This window comes from Hordeum vulgare, chromosome 4H (genome assembly GCF_904849725.1).
Source record: "Hordeum vulgare subsp. vulgare chromosome 4H, MorexV3_pseudomolecules_assembly, whole genome shotgun sequence".
In the NCBI taxonomy this organism is placed as follows: Eukaryota; Viridiplantae; Streptophyta; class Magnoliopsida; order Poales; family Poaceae; genus Hordeum; species Hordeum vulgare.
The window spans coordinates 520,490,696-520,512,839 of NC_058521.1; the positions used below are offsets into that span (position 1 = coordinate 520,490,696).

At 45.0% G+C, this 22,144-nt stretch overlaps 1 protein-coding gene across 1 annotated transcript; it reads left to right on the forward strand.

Moving 5' to 3' along the window:
- The first annotated feature begins 18,967 nt into the window (after nt 1-18,967).
- Nucleotides 18,968-21,280, forward strand: LOC123449243 (homeobox-leucine zipper protein HOX19). Its single transcript, XM_045126386.1, has 3 exons — nt 18,968-19,704; nt 20,005-20,084; nt 20,415-21,280. Exons 1-3 carry the CDS (start codon nt 19,318-19,320, stop codon nt 20,779-20,781), a joined length of 834 nt encoding a protein of 277 aa, XP_044982321.1. The 5' UTR covers nt 18,968-19,317; the 3' UTR covers nt 20,782-21,280.
- The last annotated feature ends 864 nt before the right edge of the window (nt 21,281-22,144 follow it).

Sequence of the window (22,144 nt, forward strand, 5' to 3'; positions counted from 1 at the left end):
GGGCACCAGAACGGTCCAGAGATGGGATCTTGCGGACACAGAAACTTGCGGCAGCGGAAAAGTATTTTTGTGGCTCTCTTCTTTGGTCTCGGGATTTTTGGGAATTTATAGGCGAAAGAGGTAGGGCAGAGGAGCCACGGGGGGGCCATGAGCCTACTAGGAGCGGACCCCCCGAGGGCGCGCCTAGGGGGCTCGTGACCTCCCACGAGACCTCCTGCCTTGGTTCTCAAGTCCTCTGCGTATCTTCTGTTATGGAAAAAATCACCCCGTGGGTTCTATTCCATTTGGACTCCGTTTAATATTCTTTTCTGAAAATGGTCAAAAACACAAAAAAAAACAGAAACTGGCACTAGGCACTGAGTTAATAGGTTAGTCCCAAAAATGATATAAAATGGCATATAAATGCATGTAAGACATCCCAAGTTGATAATATAATAGCATGGAACAATCAAAAATTATAGATACGTTGGAGACGTATCATCGACCTCGGCCTCGTACATGCCCTACTAAGAAGCGAGGCCCTTCTACTCATCGAGAGTGGCCTGGCTGACCGCTATCTCGCGCTCCTTGTCCAACAGGTGCCCCCCGCTCTGCCTTCCGTGTGGACGTGAAAGACGCAAAATCGTGCTCCCGGGCCTCGGTATTCGCCTCGCGGGTGGTGGCTGCCTCCGGGTGCCCCATGACCTCCTCCTCGTGTTTCGGGAGCTCGGCTACGTGGGACGTAAGCCAGCTCTCGCATGCCTCCGTAGCCCCCTCCCGCATTTCGAGCGGGCGCTCGCACGAAGCAGCCTTCTTCTAGAGCGTATTCTCATGGGCATCAAGCCCCCTCCCGCTATGGCTTGGCCTCCTGGGTGTCATCGAGGTTCTTCGCAAGGGATGCCTGGCATCTTTGGCAAGCTTCTCATGTTGCACTTGGGCCTCATCACCCTGCTGGCGGTCGAGCTTCGTCGCCTCCCGAAGCAGGCTCCACCCCTCCGCTAGGCGCCACTTCTTCTCCACGTAGAGCTTCGCCTCCTTCCTAGTGCTGCTAAGGCCCCGCTCTAGGGTGGTGCTGCTCTTCCCCAGCACCAGGACGCGACTCGCCTGGGCCTCCTCGTCACCCGCTGGCACCATTACACGAGAGTGCATGATCTCAAGCCCTTTCGACAGCTCCGCGTTGCCGCCCCTGGGCAGTGGTCACACTCGTTGTCGAGCGCGGGGGTACAGGATGACCACCTTTGGCACCGGCGGCATTACCCAGTCCACTGGGGTCACCTCGAGCCGAAACTCGTCCTCCTCGCTGCCACCCACCGGTTTCTCCGCCAGGTGCGTCGGCACAGCGAGCGAGATGGCCTTCAGGGGAGGGGAAGGTCCATCTACCTCAGTTGTCTTCTTCTAGGACTTCTCCTTCTCTTCGGTGGCCAACTCGGGATTCCTGCATGCGTAGCAACTCATGAGAGCCACACGTCGCCTCTGGGCCTGGCAGCTCAATGAGGCCCGCGTTGTTTCATGCCTAATGGGAGGAACATGCATGCCATGGGCCTAGGTGCTACTACCGGGCCAGTGGGAACTAGGGTACCACGACCCATATCCCACCTGCCCATGGGTGACATGTGGGCCGGCCCGCGGTGATATGGCTTGGCCACGGCCGTGATGGAAGAGTCTGCCTCGCGAGGCCCCTCACCACTAGGCTAGGCCTAGCCTAGGCCACCAAGCGCTAGATTGTCTCACGAGACCTCTTCGCGAGGCCTGATGTATAGTACCAGCCGTGGGGCTCCCCACCCATCAAGTGTGTGACACACCCACGCAGACAAGGACGACTGAGGACATTCCAGCACGCGCGGACAGGGGGTTTCCTCTTTGGTGATTAAAGTGTACCGCCCGCTGCCTCCCCGAAGGTAGGTTCCCAAAGCTTGCCTTTCGAGTGAGAGACGGCCATGCTAACGCAGGACGCCAGGATAGAAGTCATCACCGAGCCCACAATCGCGGCACGAAGACCACTTTATGAGGCGAAGCACGCCTTTAGTCAGGATAAAACTGGGCTCCTATACCCCTTCGAATTGCCACCCTGTGTCCACCTTTCCACACTAATATTTTCACGGAAGAGGACCAAGGCACTACAAGAAGGGACGGGCCACTTCCATGTAAGGGGGTCGAGCCATACTCTCCCCCACACCTCGTGTACGTCAAGCACAACACTCCATTACAGCGCAATCCAACACATGTAGTAGTAAGATATTACACTGCACGCTGGCGCAGACCTCGGTATCTCACGCGTCCCCATAGTAGTTAACAAGAAACAGTGAGCTGGCTGTCGATCTTGATGTGTTTGTCATCGTGCTGGAGGTAGCCGAGCCAAGTCCCCTAGTGTTCGAACCCTAGTTCTTGGACGCACATCCTCAACTCCGACACCGACAATGAAATCACTCGGTTCAGAGGGATTCAAAAATACCTCAATTGACGGATGCTCCCTATCGAAAGGGGCTATCACCTTGGTGTCACGTGGGTTGTCGCGTGTTCAAGTGATGGCCATGAGCTTGGCCTCCAGCGTCTTCGTCGTGACCTCCTCGGGGTAGACTCAGGTAGGATAACACGGACCTTAGTACTCCCACATGGGCTGGAACCTTGCGTGCACGGGCTGGATGCTCCCCTTAATGAAGACCTCCAGCAGGTCCATCCTGTTAAGGCCCTTTCTGACTATGGTCATGAGGGCCATCACGACGATGTCGACGCCCGTCTTCTCCTCCTTGGACATGGACAAGGATGAGAGGGACCCCACCCTTTATGCCAAGTATGGCAGAAGGCCCGACTGATCGCCGGTGGCTGGGAAGTCCTAACAGTAAAACCAGGTGCCTTGCCACCCTTTCACTGAATTGGGAAAAGACATAGAAGGAAAACTGGACTTCCCCCTAAGTTGAATACCTAGACCTTTGCACAACTGGTTCACATTAATTTCTCCCCACTCGAGGAGGCCTTCTTCAAGGTCATGGGCCGAGAGGTGAACAAGTATTTAAAGAGCCCCTAGTAACAATGACAAACTATAAAGTTATTGCAAATGGAAATGAAGGCTACTAGGTAGGAGATGGCATTCGGGGGAAGATGATGAAGCTGAGCCCTAAAGAAACCAAGAAATGCATGAAAAAGGGGTGTGGAGGCAGCGAGAAACCTCTCTCTACGTGTGTCACCACGAGCACCCGCTCGTCCTGTGAAGCAACGTCTCAAGCTCGCCAGCCTCAAGCTCCGAGCCATGAACCCCTGGCTCTCCAACTCTAGCAGGCGGATCCGCGTGGCCAGCGACAAAGTCCAGTCACCTAGGAGCCGGCCCGATGAGGCGTTGGGACTCGACAACCCCCTCGACGCCTTCTTTGCCCGCTCGAGCTTCGTGGTCGAAGCCTTCACCATCTCTCCCGAGAGGATAAGTGACCAGAGGCAGATTGTGAGGCGGAGGAGAGTGGCGGAGTCACGGATGAGAAAGTGAGAAGGAAAGGGAGATCTCGAAGATTTCGGCCCACGGTTTCCTTCTATTTATACTACAGGAAAATCAACCAGGAGATCTACCATCATCAAATGCAGATCGGACAGTATCTCTCACGCAAAGTAAATCACACACGTGGCGGATCCCGTGGCAAAAATCAAAGCGCCATGCCCCACTTTCCCCACTACGTCGAAGTGCAACCGCTTCCACGCATATGTGTTGCTTTAAAATTCGCGAGAGTTTTGCTCCAAATCAACCCGACTGATTGTCTTCACTTTCATGTTCAGACAGAACACTCCGATTTGGTCGAGTTGCCTCGAGAGGAAGTCTCCGAACACTCAGATACTTAAAAAGCATCCGATTGGAGTCATTTTCGGAATTACGATGGGACAGACTCAATGTTCCTTCTTGGTTGACTTGACCTTTACCTAAGCGTCAAGGCGTGTACTTCGTGAATCTGGACTCGAAACTGATTGATGTAGGAATTCCCTAGGGATCCGAAGAGGACAAGTCTCATTCCTATGCCGCCACTCAAGTTTCATGGCATTTCCACACACGGACCACCTGTCTATCTCCCCCAAGAGACAATTGAGTGCCACCAAATTTTTCTCATCAATCCGATCACTCGTAAACTCGTAGTCTAGAATCCGTTGTGGTTTCTTCCTCGGACCGAGTGGACAATCCCGTGATTTCAAGCTCTGGATGCCCCACTACAAGAAATATGGCAACTTGTGACCCCCAGTATTGGTCACTGATTGGTCATTATTTTACGTTTTTGACCTATTTACGACCAAAATGGGTTGGTCAAAAGCTGACCATCTCTAATGAACTATAACGACCTTTCTTCTCGAATGGTCGAAGACATTTACGACCAAACGAAAAGGTCGTTGGTTCTATGACCAATTGTTTTGGTCGTTGGTTGTCTACCCAGGCCACGTTGGATCCAACGTGGCGAGCTGACGTGGCAAAGTTACGACCAATTCGATTAGTTGTTGATAAGAATCAGTCCAGTCCAATTACGACCAATCTGACGTTGTGTGCCCAGGCCACGTTGGATCCAACTTTCGTGTCAAATTTTGTTAGTTACACGGGCTAAGCCCAACATTTTATCATTTTTATTTTCTAGACCATGGCCTTTTACTATCCATTTATTTTTGGGCCTCGGCCTTTTTTACACATTTCTATTTAATTTTCATCCTTAATTCCAGCCAATATATTTTGGGCCTCTTTTCAAAGCCCAAATAGATTTGGTCCAATAGACATTTCAGCACCTTTTCCATTTGGATCATGCCTCTTGTTTTGTAGAATAGAAATACCCAATCAGCAAAAATACAATACAACATATACTTTTTTCAATCATTTTCAATCCAGGAATGCATTTCAATACAACATATACTCTTGAGGTCGTCACCTCAAGAGTCCTCAGCTGCTCCTGGTACTGCAGGACAAGCTGCTTGAGGCCCTGCAACTCATGGCTCCGCTTGTCGAACTCCTTCTGTAGCTTGAGCTGGATCGCCACCTTGCGCTTTAGCACCATGTTCTGCGACAGGACGGTCGTCATCTGCTCATTGAGCATCATGTTCTCTTGTTTTTGCCAAGAAAAAACATAATCTTGTCAGGCATTACTGTTTCCTCCTTATTAATCCTAAGTCTATTTATTTCCTTCTTAAATATTTGATGGGAACCTTATGCAAGCTCCGCGTTGCTTCAGCTCCTGCACCCTCCAGTATAGACTTCGTTAAGGCTTCCATAGATCTTGACGCACGGGCCCGTGCATCGTCCATGTCAGAAACATTTGACATCTCTCTTACAAAAAGATCGACCCATTCAGGGCCAATATTACTTGGCTGATGGCTATTTGCGGCAGGTTGGTGTTGAGTAGCTGTATCCACACCACTGCTGGCAACAAAACATGCTAACATAAACAAAATTGGTAATCTTGTCTATATCATTCCAATTCTATGAAATTAAAAAATATGTGGTAGGAAATAAGTGAGATACGACTACTATGATAGTCATGCAGTATGTAATGCAGATGTGAACTCTTATTCTAAATTTCTAGCCAATGCAAATTATATAAGAGTGGCCAAGGGTGCGGTGATCTGAGTCTACGGGTAGACAATCCCATACAGTGCAATGTGTACTCCATATGTTCATATGACACAAATGGATCCACACATGTTATCTGTTTTGAATTGACAGCACGGACCTTGTAGAAATATATAACAATAGAACAGAAGTAAATGCAACATGTAGGGTTTCTAGATATAGTATACGATGATGATATTACTGCACTGTTTTGTGTGTGTGGTAAGTGCAACTAGGATAAATGCATGAGCCGAATAGGATTTCTAGAGGAATCACGATGCTGAAACTTGATAATTACTACCATGTACCCTAGAAATGGAATAGTTTTAAATGGAAAGTTGTCGCCTGACACATGAACATATCGCCTGTACCTCCTCCAATTGATGGACATGATGATTCTGAAACCAAGCAAGGGAGCCAAAACTTATGCATACATACATACAAATTGCAGAGGTGGAGGAACCAAATCGACTGGAATTGGAGTACAAACAGGAATGGAATCGGAGTAGACGTACACGCTGGTGGTGAGCATGGCGAGGAAGAAGTCATCATACCTGCAGCCCGCAGATTCATCATTCAGTAGAAAAAAAGAAAAAACTGTGTGGATCGAAAAGGAAGGAGCCAACGAGCGAGGGACAGAGGGAGGGTTAGAGGGGGACGGGGACGTACCACATGACATCGACACCGTGCATCGCCAGTCTTGTCGGATCTAAAACTGATGGTGGTCAGAGCGCTCTAGTGACTAGGGCCGTGGCACCCGCATCGTCGCATCTGCTCTGCTCCGCTCGAGGGTTTGGAGCTCCTCGATGGTGGGTGGGTAACTGGGGTGGCGGCACCCGCATCCATCGCATCCAGCTCGCATGGCCCACACGACGAAACATGGGTGCACGGGAGACAGGGCGGAGGTTCACCGGCGTCAGGGAAGCGGGAGTCGGGGAAGAGGGGGATGAGGAGGTTGGTCGGGCAAGCGTTGGGGAGCCCGAAGCCGGGCTTCCGCACCAAAGGTGTCCTCGCAGTCGCGACCTCCCTCTCCGCCTCCGCCATCATCGCTGATGCCATTGTCGGGAGGATCTGACGAGAGGGAAAGAAAGAGCGATACGAGGGGAGCCTCGGGGTGTGCTGCGCGCCAGCTAAAGCCACCTCAACCCACGGGATTCGGTTCCGGCGCGAGGGAGATGGAGGACGACGCCTCTGCCGCTAGGGTTTGGACGAAGGGAATGAGACTGAGAGGTGTTGACCTAGGAGCTGGATGAGCAGGACAAGGGGAGAGAGGGTGAGGGGGTGAATGCTGCCGTCGGATCGAGGAATATCCAACGGTGTTTACGATGGTTCGTGGGGTGATCCGTGGGAGACTCGTTTATGCCTCTTGATTGGTTGAAAATATGTGACACTGAAACTACTTTTAGTGTTGTAAAAATAAGGAATTTTGATAAGTATCTATCAAATAGATTTCACAAAATGACACCAAATCAATTTTTAAAAATATTATGTCATATTTAATGTACAGTTAACCAAATGATTGGGTGTCAAAAGTTTTTATCCACCTCTCGTGAAAAAGACAAATTTTCGTCGATTCACGTGGAAGCGGGTCAAATTTGAAATGCAGCTGCATTATAGTTTACTCTTTATTTTTTCCAAAGATCATTTATAGGTACAAAAGTATCTATTTCATTAGAGAAACACCAAAAGTTTTCCAAGATTCAACCACTAGCTAGGAACAGTCATACCTGCCGTTTTGACCGCATTTTGAAATGGGCATGAAAAATTCAAAAAAATGGAAAACCTTCGCGTTGTGTCATTATATGTGACAAATATATTAGGTAAAATAATAAACTTGTAATATGACAATTATTTTTTAAAAATGTTCATAAAAATGAGTTATCATGTGTGAAAATTCATGGCTTTCAAGCCAAATGATCAATCTTATGACGACATTCATGGCATAGTTTTTTCAAATGATCTCATATTGTGCACAAGGGTGCGTATTGGAATGGCAAACAATGTTGCCTAAGGAAGTTTTCATTTTCTTTGGACGCAAAATTCATTTTCCATTTTTCGAGTGTCAAAAATGAGTTTTTTGTGAAGGACCTACCATATATTTGTTGCAAAATTGTAGCAAATCATTTTTATAAAATACTAGGCCATATTTAATGTACAATTGACCCAATGGCTGGGTGTCAAAAAGCTTTTATCCACCACTCGTGAAAAAGACAAATTTTCATCGATTCACGTGGAAGCGTTTGAACTACACCTGCATTATAGATTGCACTTTACTTTTTTCCAAAAATCATTTATAGGTACAAAAGTATCTATTTTATCATATAAACATCAAATTTTTTTCAAGATTCAACCACTAGCTAGGAAAGTCATACCGCCGTTTTGACCGCATTTTGAAATGGGCATGAAAAAATAAAAATGGAAAGCCTTAGCATTGTGTCATTATATGTGACAAAGTTGTGATGTGAAATAATAAACTTTTAATATGGCAAAAAAAAATTAAATGTTATCAAAAATGGCCTACTATATGTGAAGATTCATGACTTTCAAGCCAAATGATCAATCTTATGGCCACATTCATGGCATAGTTTGTTTAAATGATCTCATACTGTGCAAAAGGGTGCGTATTGGAATGGGAAACAATGTTTCCTAAGCAAGTTTTCATTTTCTTTGGACGGAAAATTCATTTTCCATTTTTCGAGTGCCCAAAATGAGTTTTTTTGTGAAGGACCTGCCATATATTTGTTGCAAAATTGGACCAAATAATTATTCTAAAATACTAAGCCATATTTATTGTATAATTTACCCAATGGTTGGGTGTAAAAAGCTTTTTACACCAGTCGTGAAAAAGACAAATTTTCGTCGATTCAGTTGGAAGCGGGTCAAATTTGAAGTGCAGCTCCATTATTGGTTGCTTTTTATTTTATCTCACAAATCATTTATAGGTACAAAAGTATCTGTTTTATCAGAGAAACACCAAAAGTTTTCGTAGATTCAATAACTAGCTAGGAACGGTCATACCCGCCGTTTTGTCCGCATTTTGAAATGGGCATAAAAAATTCAAAATAAAACCAAAAATGGAAAACTTTCACATTGTGTCATTAAATGTGACAAAGTTATCAGGTAAAATAATAAACTTGTAATATGGCAATTATTTTTAAAAAAGTGTTCTCAAAAATGAGCTACCATGTGTGAAGATTCACGGCTTGCAAGCCAAATGATCAATCTTATGGCCACATTCATGGCATAGTTTATGCAAATGATCGCATATTGTGCACAACGGTGCTTATTAGAATGGCAAAAAATGTTGCCCAAGGAAGTTTTCATTTTCTTTGGACGGAAAATTCATTTTTAATTTTTTAAGTGCCCAAAATGATTTTTTTGTGAAGGACCTACCATATATTTGTTGCAAAATTGGACCAAATCATTTTGCTAAAATACTATGTCATATTTAATGTACAATTGACCCAATGGTTGGGTGTTAAAAGATTTTATCCACCACTCGTGAAAAAGACAAATTTTCGTCGATTGAGTTGGAAGCGGGTCAAATTTAAACTGCAGTTGCATTATAGATTGCTCTTTATTTTCTCCAAAAATCATTTATAGGTACAAAAGAATCTATTCTATCAGAGAAACACCAAATTTTTTCCAAGATTCAACCACTAGCTAGGAACGGTCATATCCGTCGTTTTGACTGCATTTTGAAATTGGCATTAAAAATTCAAAAAAATCAAAAAATGGAAAACCTTCGCATTGTGTCATTATATGTGACAAATTTACGAGGTAAAATAATAAACTTGTAATATGGAAATTATTTTTAAAAAGTGGTATCAGAAATGAGCTATCATGTGTCAAGATTAATGACTTTTAAGCCAAATGATCAATCTTATGGCCACATTCATAGTATAGTTTATTCAAATGATCTCATATTGTACACAAGGGTGCATATTGGAAAACAATGTTTCCTAAGGAAGTTTTCAGTTTCTTTGGACGGAAAACTCATTTTGCATTTTTCGAGTGCCCAAAATAAATTTTTTGTGAAGGACCTACCATATATTTGTTGCAAAATTGGGCCAAATCATTTTTGTAAAATACTAGGTCATATTTAATGTACAATTGACCCAATGGTTGGATGTCAAAAGCTTTTATCCACCACTCGTGAAAAAGACAAATATCCGTCGATTCACGTGGAAGCGGGTCAAATTTGAACTGCAGCTGCATTATAGATTGATCTTTATTTTTTTCCAAAAATTATTTATAGGTACAAAAGTATCTATTTTATCACACAAACACCAAAAGTTTTCCAAGATTCAACCACTAGCTAGGAATGGTCATACCCGCCGTTTTGACCGCACTTTGAAATGGGCATGAAAAATTCAAAACAAAAATCAAAAAATGGAAAACCTTCGCGTTGTTTCATTATTGTGAAAATGTTATCACGTAAAATAATAAACTTATAATATGACAATTATTTTTAAAAAGTGTTTTCACAAATGAGCTACCATGTGTGAAAATTCATGGCTTTCAAGCCAAATGATCAATCTTATGGCCACATTCATGGCATAGTTTGTTCAAATGATCTCATATTATGCACAAGGGTGCGTATTGGAATGGCAAACAATGTTGCCTAAGGAAGTTTTCATTTTCTTTGGACGGAAAATTCATTTCCCATTTTTCGAGTACCCAAAATGAGTTTTTTTGTGAAGGACCTACCATATATTTGTTGCAAAATTGGATCAAATCATTGTTTTAAATAGTATGCCATATTTAGTGTACAATTAACCAAATGGTTGGGTGTTAAAAGCATTTATCCACCTCTCATAAAAACACAAATTTCTTGCAATTTAGTTGGAAGCGGGTTAAATTTGAACCGCAGTTTTATTATAGTTTGCTCTTTGTTTTTCCCAAAAATAATTTATAGGTAAATGAATATCTATTTAATCATAAATACATTGTGTGGTGGCGAGACGTCTAGGTTTGGATGGTGGGCGAGGGTCCCAACTCCAGAGAGTGTAATCTGGCATGCGAGCCGCATGGTCACCGCGTGATCGTGGTGTTTTTACATGTGTACTAGGCATGTATGGTGGGTTGGACACTCCCTCGCTATGTGTTAGGAAGAAGAATACAATAGAAGAATCTCACGAGTAGAAAGAAGTAAGCTCAAACATGAATCAGGAGTCATGTGTTTGATTAGCGGAGGGGGAAATGCACATGGACAATGGGCCTAAATTTTGATGGAGGATGATCACCTACTAAGGAGACTCTCTTGGCAAATTTTTAGCTCAAATGGATGATCCTAGGTGGCCCTTGCTTTGTAAAGTACAACAATGTGCAGAAATATGAATGTTGAATCTGGGATCAAATGACTGAATGGATTGAGCTGAAATTTGGTGGATGATGTTCATTTGGGCATATGAAGGCACTGTTAAAATTTTATACCATCTTGACATGCCAAAGTGACACTTCCTTCACAATGTGCCAATCTGGACAGAAAATGGTAACTGAAACTGGGCTCACATATATGATTAGATTGAGCTGATATTTGGAGGAGGATGATAACTTGGGCACATTAAGGCAGTGTAAAAATTTCCTAAATTTTGGATAAACAAAAATTGTACTTCCTTCACAATGATCTCCATGAACAGAACATTGGGAAAAATATTGAGAGAAACTGGATAAATTTGGTGGAGGGAGGTTCTATTGTAAGTTTCATGCCATGATAAATTTTCATCAACTATAAAGCAATATAAAATGTAGTTGCTTCACAAACTGAAAATATTACCACAAACAAAGATTGGATGATGAGCTCACACGGATTGTTAGATGGGGCTCAAATTTTTTGGAGAGCTATGCTTTTGGCATATAGAAGATGTGGAAAAAATTCAACCCATTAGGATAATCCTAGCTAGTACTTCCTTCACAAATCTCTTAGCTGAACACAAACTTTGGAAATTTGTAGAGAAATATTTACTAGACAAATGGAGACGAAAGTTTTCAAGAGGCAATGAATTGGATAGGCAAGAGTGACCAAAAAAATTACGGGCAATCAGAAAAATAGAAATAGCACTTCCTTCACAAAGTACTATTCTCAACAGAATAGGAAAATGAATATTGCAGAATTATTTTCGAACTATGGAAGGAAGGGTTTTCACATATTTGAGGAATATATGATCCAAAGGATTTATGAGAATTTTTGGAGAATTTTTGGAATGACGGAATAGTAGGTTGCTTCACAATCTAGGGCAAAATTGACACATGGTCATGACACGTAGGCAAAACTGATGATGTCGCACCTAGTCATAGCTATGACCATCTATATTGGTCGTAATTAGCTACAAATTAGGCAACGGGCCAAGGCTATCTGCTTTACCACCATTTCTCGTAAGGAAATTACGGCATTTTTGACCAAATTGGTCGTTATGATTTGGGGTTGGAGCCTCTCGAACAGCTTACGACCAATTGGTCTCAAATTGTCGTTGATTTACGATCATTTCAGCCAGGGTCACTACAAGAAGGTCACTAGTTGACATATTTCTTGTAGTGCCCCCGGGACCCCCGAGTCACTCCGAAGGTTCCGTCCACCCGCCCAACAAAACCTTAACCGATTCTGAGGCTAATGATGGGGTCACCTACTAGTGGTAAGGTCATGGACCTCACATCCAAGGCTCACCTAGGACCCCACACCATTATTAAGGTCCTAGGACCGTAGATGCATTCGGATGCATATACCAGAATTCACCTAGATCCACTAAGTCACTCGAACTTCTCCCTGCCAATCGGCTTGGCTCCAACACTTGGACAGAGACAAGACGTGGGCGACATGGGAATTACAACGGTCGAAGGACTTAAATTATACATTAGGTTTAGTCCTAGCTCCTGTTACTGGTAACTGATACTAGAAATTATCGTCATAATGACATTAACTCACCCTTGTAATGACGCTCAACGGGTCGAGGTGAACTCTATATAAGCCACCCCGAGCTCCTGGGTAGGGGTTCAGCAACCATTTTAATCATACACCCCTAGAGAAAACACAAGCCTACAGGCACAAGACGTAGGGTCTTTACCTCTCCGAGATAGGTCCGAACTCGCTAAATCAAGTATTACACTTGCACCGTAGCTATAGGCTCTGTCCCTCATTCACAGGCGTGGAGCTACAGGGTATGCCAGGTATGCCCCGGCATACCCAGAAATTTTGTCAAGTGTACATGTATATATACATGTTTCTATAAAAAAACAAAAAAAAACACTTACCTGCAGGAAAGCTAGGCTGAGGACGTATGCAGGAAGCCCACCGTAGCCCATCTCCCCTCCGTCCTGCATACGATTGGAGACTCTTTGGCCCATGCACAGCTAGCGATTGGAGACTTTTGGCCACCGACGCTAATTACGGATCACGCGACTCAGCCAGGACTGGACTCGGCGACGGTTCATCTATCGGCTAGGATCGCGCCGTCGTAGGAGGCAGGACTGGCAGGAAGACCGGCGACCGGCGAACGTCGCCAAGGACAAGGAGGCAGGACTGGCAGTAGGACGCGCACGCCGTCGAGCCGCCGACCGGCACGAGTGACGAGTCGCAACGCCGATACATGCTGTTGCCGCCGCCGCCACGCAGCTGACCACGGAGATTTAATCTAATCATCGCCGGTCTCCAGGTTAGAGAAACACTCGACCAACCGCATGCACTATTTCCAATTATTGTAGAAATCTTGATTCAGTGCATATGTGATCAGGGGCATCACTGGTCTCCGGGTTAGAGAAACAGTGGATGAAACAACATGCACTATTTCCAATTATTTTAGAAATCTTGATTCAGTGCATATGATGATATGAAGAAAATTATGATTGTTATGATGAATAGTATAGAGCAATCTGAAGAAAACTACTGATTGCAATATAAATTTAGTATGTACGCAAAGAATGCAATATGCACTAAAGCTACATAATTTTTCTGACAAAAAGCAGGGAGCACTGATTTCATTAGATTAAGAGAAACGTCAAGACGGCCAAGTGACAATTTGCAGGTAAGCACTATTTACAGAAGCTGCAGAATGTGAACTGGAGAACCCACAAGTCATTCTTAATGCAATATCACTTATTTTTGTAATATTTATGCAGTTATGAAGAGAAACGGGGACATTGCATCTCTTTTTCAAAATCATGCAGCAAAGAAGAAGGCAACGGTGGATGCTGCTACTTCTAATCATTCCCCTGATCCAGTTGAACTTGTGGTGGAAGATGAGACTCATGAGAGAGTAATTGAGGAAATTGTAAATCCTATGCCAGCGCCAGCGCCACCGCCACCGCCACAACCATCTTCATTGCCACCAGTTTATGACATCAATCGTCTTCCACATGATCCAGGTGAAAGACATCCCATTCTAAGTTATCCTGTTAATGATCAAGATGCAATTCGAAGAGCATATATTATTAAAGCTCCATGCAAACCTTTTGCACATGAGTTTCCAAAAAGAAAGATTTCCGGTAAAGATTGACAATTCAATTATTGTTGGATGTACAATCATGATTGGGTTGAGTATAGTATTAAGAAGGATGCTGCATTTTGCTTTATATGCTACTTGTTCAAGAAGGGTACTGGGTCAGATGCATTTACTGTTGATGGCTGGAAGAATTGGAATATAGGAGAGAAAGCACTTCTGAAACATTTGGGTTCTAAGGCACATATTGCAGCTCAAGAGAGATACATCAACTTTAAAAATCCCAAAGTAGCAATTGATTATAATATTCAGAAGTGGAGTGCCGAAGATCTTCGTCTTTATAAGAAAAGGTTGACTTATTCACTTAGGTGTATCAAGTTTCTTTTGCATCAAGGGTTGGCGTTTCGTGGACATGATGAAAGTGAACAATCTAGCAACAGAGGGAACTTCATTGAACTTTTGAAGTTTCTTGCTGGAAATAGTGAAGAAGTGAACAAGTATGTCTTGGACAATGCTCCAGGTAACTGTACCTTAACTAGCCCGGACATACAAAAGCAAATTATTCACTGTTGTGCCATAGAAACTAGAAACAAAATAATTGAAGAACTTGGTGGTGAACCATATGCAATTTTAGCTGATGAGTTCAGTGATATATCACATCAAGAACAACTAGCTCTTTGCTTGCGCTATGTTGATAAATTGGGAAGGCTGTGTGAGCATTTTATTGGTGTTGTTCATGTAGATGATACTACCTCTGCATCACTTAAGGATGCAATTGAAGCTTTACTTGTTAGTCATGGCTTGACTATGACTCAAATCCGTGGTCAAGGATATGATGGGGCTAGCAATATGAAAGGAGATATTAAAGGGTTGAAAACATTGATCATGCGAGAATCACCTTCTGCTTATTATATTCATTGTTTTGCTCATCAGCTCCAATTGGTTCTTGTTGCTGTTGCCAAGGGAAATACTGACTGAAAGAGTTTTTTTTATCAAATATCTATATTGTTGAATATTGTTGGAGTTTCTTGTAAGCATCATGACATGCTTAGAAATGCTAGGCTTGAGAATGTCAAGAAAGCACTTGATTGTGGTGAGATTGAATCTGGAAGTGGATTACATCAAGAGATGAGTTTGCCTAGGCCCGGAGATACTCGATGGGGATCTCATTACAAAACTATGTGCAACATCATTACTATGTATGAAGCAATCCATGATGTACTAGCAGATCTTGGGGATGATCCTTCATATAAGGATGATTGGACCAAAATAGACTTTGTGCTTGGAGCATTTGAGACCTTTGAATTTGTTTTCTTTGCACACTTGATGTATATTATTCTTGGATACACAAATGAGTTATCGGAGTGTTTGCAAAGAAGGGAGCAAGATATTCTTAATGCAATATCACTAGTTAATGCGGCAAAGAAAAGAATGCAAGAATTGAGGTCTGATGGTTGGGATAATTTTCTTGAGAGGGTCACTTCATTTTGTGACAAACATGGTGTTGATGTTCCTGCTATGGATAGTGATTATGTTCCTTATGGCAAATCAGCAAGGAAAGCTCGTGCTCGAAAGCAAACCAATGATGACCACTTCAGAAGAGAAGTATATATTGGTGTTATTGATCAAATAAGTCAAGAACTTGATAATAGGTTTGACGAGATTAATATTAAGTTGTTGTCTTGCATGTCAGCCTTCAATCCTTCTAATTCATTTGATTCTTTTGATGCACAGAAGCTACGCAGACTAGCTGAGTTCTATCCAAAGGAATTCTCAAATAATAATTTGCTCATGCTTGAATTGCAGCTACGTAATTATATTGATGACATGAGACAGGATGATAGATTCAAAGGTCTAAACAATATTGTTGATCTCTCAGTTAAGCTTGTTCAAACAAAGAGGCACAAAGTGTATGGTTTGGTTTATGAGCTCCTCAAATTGGTATTGCTTCTACCAGTGGCAACAGCAAGTGTTGAAAGGGTATTTTCTGCAATGGTTTTAGTGAAAACAAAGTTACGAGGTAAGATGGGAAATAGTCTTTTGGATGATTGTCTAGTCACTTTTATTGAGCGGGATATTTTCTTTCAAGTTGATGAAGATGATATTATCAAGACATTTATGTCCCTTCGACAGCGTCAAATAAAATAGTCACAAAAATAGCATTGTAAGTCTCTAGTTCACATATATACCGATATTTTAATTATCAGTATGATTTTTAAACTATTTATATTGTATTTAGTGGATGGTTTCAGCTTAATTCATGAATTTAAACCTTATCGTGTGTGATTTTTTTTTTGGCCGGCATACCCTAATCTAAAATTCTAGATTCGCCACTGCTCGTTCATATCCCTAGTACGCATTGTCAGGATCGTTGCCTTGACGGTTAATGATTTGGTCACGACCACTGTTGAGACTTTGAGGTGAACACTTTTTTTTATGAAACCAAAATAATTTGGCGTTATAGGTCAATTAATCTCCTACGTCCACTGTACGAAATAAACTCAAACATCTAGAAGTGATGCATGTTTTAAATTAGTGGTCAATTAATCTCGTGCGTCGACTGTACGGAAATAAACTCAAACATCTAGAAGTGATGCATGTTTTTAATTATGTGATCCAACGTCTACCGTTGCTTAATTTCATGGATGATATGTGTGAGGTTCTGTACTTACGTACCACTACTAGTTTCCTCCTCTTGAAATCATGGCATGGTACGAACACCTACGTCTTCAAGGCAGTCTTGCAACTGGATGAGTAGCCAAACTCTGCCATGTGAGGAGCCTCGTTAGGGTATCTTTTAAACGTGATTCATGCTGATATACAGACTCTGCTCATGCATTTTGGAGATGGTTTTTGCGGTTGGCAGTGGGCATCGTCTATCGGCTCCCACAGGCCCCAGTTATTTGGTTTATTACGATTTGACCGCTAACAGCAATCGTCCACAGTTTGGTTAACGGCGGGTGGTTGGTCGTCACGAGGCTGATCATTGCGCCCTTCCTGATCGTTGAAAGAGAACCCCGGTCATTTCATGGTACAAATCACTCTTAACAATGACACATCTCATCATGCACCCCCTCCCTCTACGGGGTTGTAGGAGGAGGAGCTGCCCACATCAAAATTCATATTCAAAAGTGAGTGGAGAAGGCCTTCGCCATATGCGTGGCCAGTGCCCAAAGCAACCTCTATATCCTGCAGTGTGTTAGGCCCTACGTCACCTTCTTTTTTTCCCCTGTGATCGAGCCCGACACTGGGACCCATGGTGCGTCCAATTAAGCGCCCTCGCAATTAGTTGGCCTGTCCTTCTCCTGCCTATGCAAATGCCGGGCAATGGGAGGGAAGATGCATGGAGGTCAAGAAGAAGGAAATAGAACACCGCCAACATCTCATGTGTGGCCGTCAAGGATCGATGGCATGGTAGCCCTCGATGTGCAGTGACCCGGTGTCATTCGAGTTTCAATCATTCAAAAGAGAGTCTGAGTTATGTGGTGTGCAACAGTCAACTGATCATGGTGCAATCCTGATAGTTTGGACGTTTGATACGCATGCAGTACGTAGGTATGCGAGCTGCAGGCTTATCCTACTTGTACACGATGATGATCGGCGATGAATGTTGTTTTTTTACGAGGGTCTACGCCGTTGTTGCCTAAACTAATTGAGTGCGTTTGATGTTTGATCAGAATTTCAAACTGGGAGTTTCTAAGTAATTGAAATTTGCGTCCTTAATTCCTCCGTTGTTTCCTCTCTTCAACTCACCGGTACTATATATGCGCCATGTCAGGCCATGTGATGGTGTACAAGACACAAAAGGAACGTGAACCAACCAGCAAAACAGTGGAAGCACTAGTAGAATCGAGAAAGAAAGTCGTCCCATAATTAATTCTCTCCAGGCTAGTTAGCTATACAACGCCCTGGTTAGCAAGCAATAGATGAGAAAGACGGATGTAATGTGAACTAACTCCAGGCCTATCATTGAGAGAAAGATGTCACAGGATGAGCCAGCAGCTCTGCCCCACACCACGCAAAAAAATAAAAATAAAAAGGCTCAGTTTCCAGTCCGTCCAGGGGCGCGTTCATGTCCTATGTGGAAAGCAAGAAGGTGGCCAAGGAAAGCGAGCTAGAGGCCAACAAGACGTAGCTTAGCTACATGGAATTGGGAGGGTAGCGAGGTTGCAGAAAAAGTCCATGCTAGTAGTAGCACTTGCTTGATGGTGATGAAGGAAAGTAAGCCGGGACTGGGAAGAAGCCACCAGGCCAACCACACGTCTAGTAAATGAGCACGTACGTAGGTGGTTCATATGGTTGGGTGGGCGCATGATGAGTCGTAATATTTTTGCCACAAGCACACGTACGTCCGTCCATTCATCCATGATCCATCCACCACAATCATCTGCGCAAATACTACAGTGCCTAACAATTATCGAGCCATGCATGCATGATCATCATGTGAAATACCGCTAGAACCAAAGCAGCAGGGGGTGCTTGAACGAACAAGTCCATCGTCTATTATCTATACACGTACGTGCGTACCTAACTGATCTAGAACGCGCCCACCCTCGGATAATAACAGCAGGAAAAAAGAAACATGCATGCCTCATCTTTTTGTATTGCCTACATGCATGATGCATGCGTGTGGGCGCGCAGAAGGGCCCGAGACTGATGTGTGCGTGCGGCTTCTAATATTGCCAGCCCCTTTACACACGCGCGTCCACCTGGTATCCCTAATCATCTATAGAAGAAGGGAAAAAAACGACTTTTAAGCAGTAGCGATGGGTGTTGAGAAGAGAATGGAAAATAGTCGCAGGTGTAGTGTAGTCTGAAGTGAGGAGGAGGGAACACGCGCAGGGAGAGAGGGAGACGGAGGGCGCAGCACGGCACTGTGGGCTGTGGAGTCTGGACCCTCGTTGCGGACGGAGCTGGGCTTGTCAAACATTCGATCCCAAGTGTGGAGTGCGCGTGCGCGTGCGCGTACGCATGTGTGATGTGGGTTTGCATCGGGCTTGTCCCCCCACCCCCGGGCGGCTCCACACCTCCCTCTTCCTCCTCAAATATTCTCAACCCCTCAACCAATTCATTCCCCTCACTCATTCCTTCCTTCCTTCCTTCCTCATTTCCTCTCCTCTCCTCTCCTCTCCTCTCCTGCACACACGCGTGCATACACTCCCGTCCCGCGGCACCTTGCAAGAATTGAACTGCCTTGCCACCACAGCACGGCGAGAGGATACAAGCTACCTAGCCGGCGCCCGGCAAGCAGGCAGCGCAGATAGATAAGGTAGTTTGCTGATTCTTGGGTCAAGCTAGCTAGCTAGAGACCATTGGGTCTGCCGATTCGTGCGACACGCCATGGCGCAGGAGGAGGTCCACGACGCCGGCCTGGCGCTGGGCCTGTCCCTGGGAGGCGGGTCGTCGTCGGCACACCGCAGCAACAACAGCAGCCGGCTGACCCTGTGGGAGGCGCCGTCGGCGGAGCCGTCGCTGACCCTCAGCATGCCGGACGACCCGACCATGACCGGCCGCACCGCGTCCGGCGGCGTGTCGTCCATGTCGGTGGGGGGCGCGGTGAAGAGGGAGCGCGCGGAGGAGGCGGAGCTGGGCGAGATGGTGTCGTCCACGGCGGTCGTCGCAGCCGAGGAGGACGACGACGGCAGCACGCGCAAGAAGCTGAGGCTCACCAAGGAGCAGTCCGCCCTCCTGGAGGACCGCTTCAAGGAGCACAGCACCCTCAACCCGGTACGTACCACCGCCGTACGTACGCATGCGTACTGCTCACGTTCGAATCGATTCACCGCAGATAGGTAGATAGATAGATAGATAGATAGCCGCAGATACCTAACATGGAGGAGTATCATCGTCTGCTGAGATCTTCTCTACTTCTCTTTTTTTGTTTTGTTTACCCTACCAGCAAATCCACAAATTTGGTTTATTTTCTTCATCCATAAGTACGTATGAGCTACTGAATCGAAAAAGAAAAAAACTGAGTTACTGAACAGCCTTATTTTTTGTTTGTGTGTCCTTTTTGGATTTGAGCAGAAGCAGAAAGTGGCTTTAGCCAAGCAGCTAAACCTCAGGCCGAGGCAGGTGGAAGTCTGGTTCCAGAACAGAAGAGCCAGGTTAGTAACCTTGTACGTATTATACAATTATAAAAATACGCATAAGCACGTACTCCAGGTTATATTACGGTCTCCTGCTAGAGCTGACTTGCAACAATTCTTGTATTATACAGTATATACACCTCTTCATCTTCTCAAACTAAAAAAAAAGTACGAGCAATCATTTTGTGTGTTGCACTTGCACTCCATCTCAATTCATTTTCTTTTACGTTCATGCATGCATGAGAAACAAAAAACTAACCCCTGCCCAAAATATAATTACGGGTCATTTCGGTTCTGGTGGTGAACTTTCTGATAATTAACGTTGGATCCCGTTACACGTGCATGCAGGACGAAGCTGAAGCAGACGGAGGTGGACTGCGAGTTCCTGAAGCGCTGCTGCGAGTCGCTCACCGAGGAGAACCGCCGCCTGCAGCGCGAGCTGCAGGAGCTCCGCGCCATCAAGTTCGCCCCTCCTCCTCCGCCGCCGCCACCGCCCAACAACGCCGGCCAACACCCCGGGACCCCGTCCGCCGCCGCGGCGCCGGCGCCGGCGCCACCGTTTTACATGCAGCTGCCGGCCGCCACGCTGACCATCTGCCCGTCCTGCGAGCGCCTCAGCGGGACCGCCGCCACCGCCGCCGGCAAGGTCGACCCCGACAGGCCCAAGGCCACCCACCACTTCTTCAACCCCTTCACCCACTCCGCCGCCTGCTGATCGGCGATTCACCGCACCGCACGTACATACACGACGCTCATCAACACCAGCAGCACCCCACCGCTTCTGTAGCTAGCTAGCCTAGCCTAGCTAGCTACAAGTAAGCAACTAGCAGTGGCCGCCATGGCTAATACCTCACGCCGCAAGTAACATCTGATCCTGCAGGACATGGACATGGACATGGACACGATCCTCCTACTTTTGCTATTTCTTGGTCTGGGGGTTTAGTTCCGAATCTTGTTCAGTTTAGCTAATCCATCAATCATAGACGCAATCCATAGACGATAGGTAGTCAAACGGCCAGCCGTGGTAGCTTTGTAGCTAGCTGGTAGCTGGTACTCGAAGCGGCCGGCCATTGTATATTCTTGTGCATGCAGCATGTAACCGTGGACCTCTCCTTTTGGTTAGCTTCTCTGCCTTTTTTTCTCAAAAGCTAACTATCGGAGAGGAGATAATAGATTAAGCCGCCGCTGTTGTAGCTGTGGTGAGTTTCTGGTCGTGTCAGGCAGTGTTTGGATGATGACATGAGACAGATCTAAAGGCAGGGAGACGCTCCGGCTCTCCCTGTCGGGTGCGTACGTGTGTAATGTGTATACTTTTCTAACTTTTTTTTATATGCATATACGTTTCAATGATTGTGCCTGTCGGGCCTTAAACTTTAATCTTGCGTCCGTGTTGCTATCGCCTTTGCTGGTTCATTTAAGTTATTATTAATGGGAAAGCTTAGCCTCTCTCTTCTGCTCTTGCTTAACCATGCATCTGTTCAGCTATGTTAATTACTACACCGTTGTAACCTACTTCTACCCGGTTAACCAAGCCAAGTTTCATACGACCACTCCGCTTGACTAGAAAGGATCCAGCTCCGGGATTGCCTGGTAATTAACGACGTACGGTTTCTGCTGCATCATCCATCAGATGTCGTTTTCAGTTAGATCGTTGAGTAATTACCAGGTAACCAGAAAACGGATCATGACTCCTGATCTTCTGCGTTGATTTCTCTATGCCTACGGATTGTGCGAGTGACGGCTTGCAAGACGTGACACGTAAAAACGAGAACGGCCATCGCACGAGGAGGCTCAATGTGCAAGCGGCAGAGTCCAGCGATTTCTGCAGGTGCTCATTGGAAGTTTCTTACCGGCTTCTAGCACCTGTGAAGTGGCTCTGACAGTATAGATACTATAGTGTGAGTTACAGCGGTGTGGAGTGGTAGCGGTCGGTTCCACGCCGAGACATGGACGTCCATCTGAAGACCGTGGAGGTGGAGTGGTTTATGGTGGAAAGGCATCCCACCAATTTGTTAGTGCATTCTGGCCCTAGCATGAACGATCTATCATCAACATGAGCATGATGATTGAAACACCGC

Coding starts and splice junctions, on each gene's coding strand:
- LOC123449243 (XM_045126386.1), top strand. CDS start 19,318: ATGGCGCAGGAGGAGGTCCACGACGCCGGCCTGGCGCTGGGCCTGTCC. Junction 19,705..20,004: donor AGCACAGCACCCTCAACCCG/GTACGTACCACC, acceptor GGATTTGAGCAG/AAGCAGAAAGTGGCTTTAGC. Junction 20,085..20,414: donor TTCCAGAACAGAAGAGCCAG/GTTAGTAACCTT, acceptor ACGTGCATGCAG/GACGAAGCTGAAGCAGACGG.